The sequence below is a fragment of the Orussus abietinus genome, unplaced genomic scaffold (genome assembly GCF_000612105.2).
Source record: "Orussus abietinus isolate OABI.00-Male unplaced genomic scaffold, Oabi_2.0 scaffold125, whole genome shotgun sequence".
NCBI classification, from domain to species: domain Eukaryota; kingdom Metazoa; phylum Arthropoda; class Insecta; order Hymenoptera; family Orussidae; genus Orussus; species Orussus abietinus.
The window spans coordinates 21151-29261 of NW_019394403.1; the positions used below are offsets into that span (position 1 = coordinate 21151).

At 32.7% G+C, this 8111-nt stretch overlaps 1 protein-coding gene across 1 annotated transcript; it reads left to right on the plus strand.

Moving 5' to 3' along the window:
• The first annotated feature begins 96 nt into the window (after nt 1-96).
• Nucleotides 97-7469, plus strand: LOC105697016 (EF-hand domain-containing family member C2). The gene is made up of 14 exons (XM_012419950.1): nt 97-150; nt 258-440; nt 2945-3095; nt 3513-3736; nt 4212-4454; nt 4519-4745; nt 4949-5137; nt 5216-5358; nt 5750-5946; nt 6335-6474; nt 6559-6672; nt 6776-6955; nt 7146-7248; nt 7350-7469. Exons 1-14 carry the CDS (start codon nt 97-99, stop codon nt 7467-7469), a joined length of 2268 nt encoding a protein of 755 aa, XP_012275373.1.
• The last annotated feature ends 642 nt before the right edge of the window (nt 7470-8111 follow it).

The following is an 8111-nucleotide window of genomic DNA, read 5'->3' on the forward strand; positions in this document are numbered from 1 at the left end:
CTACTCATGCCTTTCTTGTCGAGTTCATATTAGAAAGGTTATTTTCTTTATAATTCTTTTTTTCACTTTCGATTAAACGTTGGAGTTTACATAAAAATGCAACGTGCACCCTCGCTACCTCTTCTTCCAGGATTTAATTTCGACACAAAAGTAAGTAGTTGTCCTTTAAATAATTTCAAATATTATAACATGATAATACACCATCAATTCTTAACATTTCCCAACTCAAAATTCAAATTAACGTGGATTTATTATAGATTGGACAAACTAGATTCCATAGGCGTCAGAACTTTGACAAAATTCATGATGGTGTGTACTACTTGTCTGAAAGAACAATGTTTGGTAACCTCGAAGGTTTTTCGAAATTTGATCGCTACCCTTCAGTTTATCCCCGAGGAGAGGTGCGAACGGTCCCACCCTGGCTAGCCTTTGACGGACAGGTGGGTTGATAATTTTTAGAGACATTTTAAAGAAAATACCTAATGTGATACCATAGAATAAAATACGTTACAAAAAACATATAGGTAAAACAATATACACGTTTACTTTGAGATTCATTAATATGTGAAAAATGGAGCCAGTTGACCAAGTGAAAGATCCTCACGGAATATTCCCTATATATCAGTTACTTAAAGGTTAATAAATCTTAAACAGCGAATACCCACTGAACACCAAACATAACAGTTACGTAACATAGAGTTAACTAGTTACATGGCATTTGTTACTATCATATCTATATAAAAGTAGCGTAACTTCGTTACTCTTATTTTACATTATGTTACTGTCCTGATATTACTGTGTATATGCAGCACATATTTGTAACAAAACAGAACTACATTCCCAGTGAACACTGTTATATAACTGTTAGGTAAATGTTACGTTTTCGAAGCTAACGTGTTATGTAGCATAAAAGTAACATGGAAGTTAGATGTTAGTTATTATTTCCCCCTCGGTAAGGTAATATGTTATGTAACAGGTGATATTAATGTTATAATTTCAGTTACCTTAAAATAATATTAATTTTTCATAAATTTAATAAAAAAGATCACGCAATTTTATCAAAAATTATATAACTTTTTACTTTTAATTATTTTTTGCTACTTGACAATAGTTAGATATTAAAGGACAAATCAGACTTTCAATGAAATTATGCAATGATAAACTATCTGATTTTAATTAAAGACTATTAGGATTTCATTCCACTAGCAAACAATGACTGATAATGTACATGCGCGTATGAATTAAAGTTACATTTTTTCATACGAGTAGTAAACAAAATATGATATACATTAATCTTATGACATTTAACTATTAATTACGACAATGATGTAATAAAATAAATGACAGCACCGATGTAGTTCCGTTTTGTTACAAAATATGTGCTGCATGTACACAGTAATATCAGGACGGTAACATAAGATGAGAGTAACAAAGTTATGCTACATTTATATAAATATGATAGTAACAAATGTTATGTAACCTGTTAGCTCCATGGTACATAACCGTTAAGTTCCTGTATTGTAACAAATGTCATGTAACTAGTTAGCTCTATGTTATGTAACCGTTAGGTTATTACATTGTAACAAACGTTATGTTATTTGTTAGTTTTAAGTTACGTAACTGTTAGGTTTGGTNAACGGTAATAGAACATGTTACATAACATGTTACTTTATTGAGTGGGAAATAATAACAAACATCTAACTTCCATGTTACTTTTATGCTACATAACACGTAATGTTTGAAAAATTAATATTATTTTAAGGTAACTGAACTTATAACATTAATATAACATGTTACTTTATTGAGTGGGAAATAATAACAAACATCTAACTTCCATGTTACTTTTATGCTACGTAACACGTTAGCTTCGAAAACGTAACATTTACCTAAGAGTTATATAACAGTGTTCAGTGGGTAACTGTTTAATAAATTTTGAAAAATACAAAATAGAAGAAAGTGGGCTATAGTGAAATATTTCAATTATTGCAATATTAATCTTTAACAATTTTGATTAAGCTTATAAAAAACGCACTAGATATTAGTCATTTTTCCTACCTACAATCGGCAACTTTAATTACAAAATTGACGACTGTGAGATATACATGCTCCTGTTTTTCTACAAACGCTGTTTTTTTGTAACTCACATGTTTTACAGTCGTTGCTTACTCATGCTTAATTTAAAATACTATTTACAGTAAAACGAAATGGTTCGAAATAAAAAAAGGCGAATAAATATTGGCAGTTGTAGCGAAGAAAGCATGCTTATAACTGTACAATTAATATAAGATGCAAGAACTGGATATAACACTTTCAACAATAAGAGTACTGATCCGTATATTGAATGCGTATCTGGTCAAAGTAATAACTTTGGCACAAATGACAATATCAAGGACGCCGATTTTCTAATGAACTTAAATCTTGGTATAAACCAAAGATTGAGTTCAATTTTCGTTTGTTCGAAAAGCGTAGGTGACATTAATCATTATATAGACCTATATGTATTAAACAATATTATTAAATAATACTAAAGGTGAAACTTTTACGTTTGTTTCATTATGTCCTGCTGCTTGTTTCACTGTACCCCATATGTGGACAAGTGAAACATTTGTATTGCTTACAAATATCTGAACTTAAAAAAGACTCGATGATATTGAAAGAACAAGTAGTTAATACATAATTACACAATAAAAAGTCTATTTAACAATATGCACTAGGTCCCATTTTTCTAAAGATTACGCTTTTAAACTTATCGCGGTTTCAAACTTTTTTGTTCCGCTATACATCTGCCTCCTCAAAACATATATTCGACTTTGTTGAAACGTAATGAACTGATCGCATTGATGTAAATCTGGTTAGTCTCTGCAATGTGTACAATATTAAGGTGAATCGTAAATAAAATACGCGTCTTATTCTAAATCTTGATCTTACTTCTTGATCTTTCCAGAGACTGATGTTCAAAGCATATTTTCAAGAAACTGTTCAAGAGAGGTGGAGTTCGAATTTCCAGATTCGTGTAGTCACTATTAGTTTCTTTCTGGAGGATGGAACTATTAAAATATCAGAGCCGCCAGTGAACAACAGTGGCCTCGAGCAAGGTTTAATAATAGACAATCTTTTATAATAATGCGATTTAGAAGCTGTCTAGACCGAATGTTTTTATATTCTTTGCTTCCCGCACTATAATGAGATAGTGTACGAAAGAGTGATTTCAAATTTCAAGTAAAAGGTAATAGTTTGGGAACAGAGGGAATATAGTCTCCACTTCGTGTAGTTAGAAATTTGGCAGACTAACTTTCCTTCTCGGTTAAAAATTTGTGAGTGGAGGGCAATGAGTACTGTGAAATTGAGGACACTAGGAGAGAATAATTTGAAATTTAGGACGAAATCGTTTGCTAACAATGCTATGAATAAGTATAAAACATACACTAAATCATATTTATCGTTTCGTTTTTGCAAAATTAATTATTACGTTACTTTTACGTCATGAGAATTAGCGGCAATTTTAATCCTAGGAGTACTTCTGAGACGGCAGAGAATACCAATGCCAGAACCAGCGAGTTATCGGTTTTACGATATTTTGGATCTTAACATTGGTAAGGAACCGCAATTTTTTGGCCGCGTTTACAAAATTGTAGATTGTGACGAGTTTACCAGGAGATTCTTGAATCGTATGGGGATCCCTGTACCAAATTCTTTAGAAATTCCTTCTGATCGTTATAACGAGGGACGCAAAGTTGTAAGTAATTATATTATTAAAAGAACATATTAGATAATCATAAGATAATTTAAGATTTTAAAAGACTCGCATAAGTATGATTTATTATTTTAAGAAAAAGTACATGGATGATTTTATTTATAAATTTAAATATTATATTTTTATAATTAATTTAAATACAAAGATTGAAGGTTGTTGAATATGTCTGAAATATTTCAGAGATATCTAATATAAACAAAACGTTATATAAACATGTTAGAAAATCATAAGATAATTTAAGTTTTTAAGAAGCTTACATAAGTATGATTTATTATTTTAAGAAAAAATACGTGCATGATTTTATGAATAAATTTAAGTATTATATTTTAATAATTAATTTAAATACAAAAATTACAAGGTCATTTTATATGTCTGAAATATTTCAGGGACATCTAATATAAACAAAACGTTCATATTCATACTCTAAAAGATACCGTTTAAGCATTGTTCTGTGTAGGAATTCTTTCCAAAAAAACCGAATCTAAAGATAGACACTCTGGGCCAATTCTTAAAAAACGACAGGAAGGTTCTGCGATTTTACGGCTATTGGGACGATTCTGACAGTCCTTTCGGAGTCGTACACCACTTGGAAATACATTATTATCTCGCCGACGATACAATCGAGATAAAAGAAAACATTCCTCCGAACTCTGGACGAGACAGCGGGGTGACGTTTGTCAAAAGAACAAAAATACCTAAGGTAATCGAATTAACAATTTCAAAGTCAGAGCGTAGGAAAAATTTAAACAGAAGACCGCATTCAGTTTTACTCCAGGCTGGATCCCATAGGAGCTCAAGAACCCTACACGGTACTTAATGTTTTGGGCGAAAATGCCGCATCCACATATTACGTAGTAGATCCTTTGGACACTGGAAAGTTTTCTAAAGAATACTATAAAGATAATGATCTCGCTATTGGAGCACGAATCAGTGTTTTTGGTCGAGAAGTTGTCATTGTTGACCTTGATCCGTTTACGAAGGAGTACTATAGGTAAACCATCTTCAAACGTAAAAACCAATGAAGAATAAAACTGGCTACTATGTACGAATGCTATTTCTTTCTGAAAAGTTTTTGATAAAAAATACATTAATACCTTAATAATACTGGTTACTAAATTTTTACATGCTTGTATGTTTTGTTTTCGTATAAAGTTTGAAATTGAAGAATTTCCAATTAATCGTTCTTGATTGCAGAAAAAAGTACGGAATTAATGATTTCACGCCACTCGAAATTCCGAATACGGAGTCATCTTGTAAATCCGTGAAACCAGAAATCCCACCGTATAATGGTTTCGGTTCTTATGATGATTCCCTTGGGAATTGTTTTTCGGTGATACCGAAAGCGCCCAAGATGAACTTCACGAAATTCTACAACTACGACAAGTTTGTTAATTACTCTTTTGTATTTTACGTCATTATTATAAATAAATTGTTCCTCAATTGTTTTATTTCTGTTACTAGACACGGATTCGATGGTCACGTCTTAAGGTACCGGGCAAAAATGATTTCTAATATACCTGAAAACGTGGAAAGACATTTTATTATCAGAATTTTTTTAATGGATGACACTGTCTCGATATTCGAGTTAGCACCGAGAAACTCAGGTAATTCTTTTATGCGTTTTATGTTTCTTAAAAAAGTTTCCGATTTGACTACTAAGGTGCGCACTAATCTACGGATCCAAAGGATACAAACAGTTGGGGGATACTTACGTTTGTTACAGTTACCTTTTATCGTTGCTTTCCTTACCTATTGATACTCATTGATCACTGATGATCACTCATTACCGTACCTACATCTTAAATCATTTCGTTTCAGTCAACTAATCTTTTTCTCAGTGCACATATTATTTGCAACTCCATAGATGTTTTTCAACATTTTTCTTTTAGGCGGCTTTGTTGAGGTCCACTTTCTATTGCCTTGCCGTAACTTATAAGTGATGTTAATACTAGAGCAATAAAAACATTCAATAAGCTTAAAACTTGGTGTTCTCAGGCTTCGTAAGCAGCCTTTTCCAGAAAAGAATGCGAGTAATGTTGCCGGGGCAGAACGTGTTTACAAACAAGCCACCAAAATATTACGAACCCCAAGACTTTTATGTTGGTGCCCGATTAAATCTCTGTGAATTCCATTTCTTACTTACATCCGCAGACGTGTACACGTTGCGTTATATGGAACTTCATTGCGACAAGGTAGACTTTGGTCCTTAAAGACGAGTTCATTAACTCTAGACTTCATGTATAACTTTTTCTACCCTCTAATTCATGACTAGGGAAGGTATCCACCCCGCTTGTTTCTTGTTGATAAAATATTTCTTATCGGCACTAGAGAGGAGTGATAATAGATGAATCTCTCTGTTTTTAATAAGGAAGTGAATGGTCAGAAGCAAATTTAATTTGATTTAAATTTAGTTAATGAAAACCCCATTTAAAGGCTGAGGAACAATAAAAATTGTCCTCTTAGAGCGAAGTTTCGAACGTTACTGGGGTGGGTTTATACCCCATTCATGAGTTTTAGGGTTAATTATGAGCATTCGACAATCCCGAGTGAAGTCATATAATGCTTTCTTTTCCGTTCTAGTTTCCTAAAGCTAACATAAAATTAATCATGGAAAAACTAAGAGAGTCCTTGAAGCCAGTTTACAAGGAATTCCTTAAGGAGTATTGTCCTTGTCCGAAAGAAGATATTCAGAAACATGTGTTGGAATATAGGAGGCTTAAGTATGAACTCAGATAGGCTACTTAATTAATGAATTAATGTCAAGCTTTCGAATAACTTATACTATTAAATTTCTCTGATTATAGGGAAGCGCTCTGCAAATATCTTGGTGATAAAATAACCGAACATGAGATGATCACTACTGCTCGACATTATTCATCCCATGAGAAAAAAGAATTTTACTCCAGGGAATATATCAGGCGAGTTTTCAAAAATCAGAGACATTATAGTCTTGAAATATGCGCAACTTTAAGATGAATTGGAAAAAAATGTACCGTTACGTCATGAAATACTCATTTACAGGAGACTCGTACATACAGAAATCACTCGTTTGCTATGGAATGATTTGGACAGATTGTCGGAAGATCTTCGTTATCGAGATCGTATGAACACGGGATACTTATCTCGCCACGATATATACACAGTTTTACGAGGATGTAGAGTGCCCATGGACATAGAACTTCTTAATTCTATGCTAGACCAGTAAGTAAACTTGAACAATTAAATTCCTATATATTCGTAAAAACATTAAATGTTATATATGGTATCGGTTTAAACCTTTGACTTTTACGACTATTTTTACAAAACCTTCTATGAGTGTTAAAAATTCGTTATAATTTAAACTGGTATAACATTTTTAGTGTTCTAAGCTAAAATTCTTTCTAATTCTTAGCCTTAAAACAAACGAAGAAGGGAAGATCGATTACCATGACTTGTTAGAGGTCATGAATGTGAAAATAAATCCTGTGACTCCTGTTGTTCCAGTCAACATCAAGGTACGTTTTTCCATAATATTAAAGTAATGAAACGTAGAACAGAATTCTGTGATTTATGTTTGTGTTTAACATGTGAATTTAATTTCTTTTGTGATTTTTAGACGGCGCTATGGTGGGCTTCAGAGAAGGAACCGGATTGTGGTGCGGGAATAGATTGGTGTGCATTCTTGAAGGATTTAAATATAGAGGATGAAAGTATACCAGAAACTGGGAAGAAGTAGGAAAATTCGTAAAATAAATTGAATTAGAAAGTCATTACCCAATCTGACTTCTTGATGTATTTAATATTGCAATCTTATCAAACATTGATCGGTTTTATCCGGTTGCTGATTCTCAAAACGTAAAACAGAAGCCTTAGATGACACTACAAGTCCATTTATAATGTGACTTTATTATAGATACATTGAATACATCGAAGTACGCATTCTTTTTACACTCATTTGTCAGGCTGTCACCGCCTATTCCTTCAAGAGACTCTTATGCACTTATAACGCAAATGCATTGTTACATGGAGTTAATAAATACGGTACACAGACATAAATTAAATTTCATTGACAATACCTAGCTTGGCTAAAGTAGCCTTTGAAGATATTAAGCCTTTCTATATTTTTGTGCATGATATTTTTACATCTAGTACGTCCGCCAATAGTTGCGGACACCTTCGAAATCACATTCATACTGGAATACTCTACGTACAATTCTAATTCGCACTAAATGCGAGCCGGCCGATTCTTCTATATTTGCACCAGGTTTGCATTTATCAATTATGATCAATACCGACACTGATATCCGTCATTTGATGCTTCAACGATTACCTCATCCTGGAGGACTATTGCAGCCTTTAATCTGATCTAGGTAAAGCA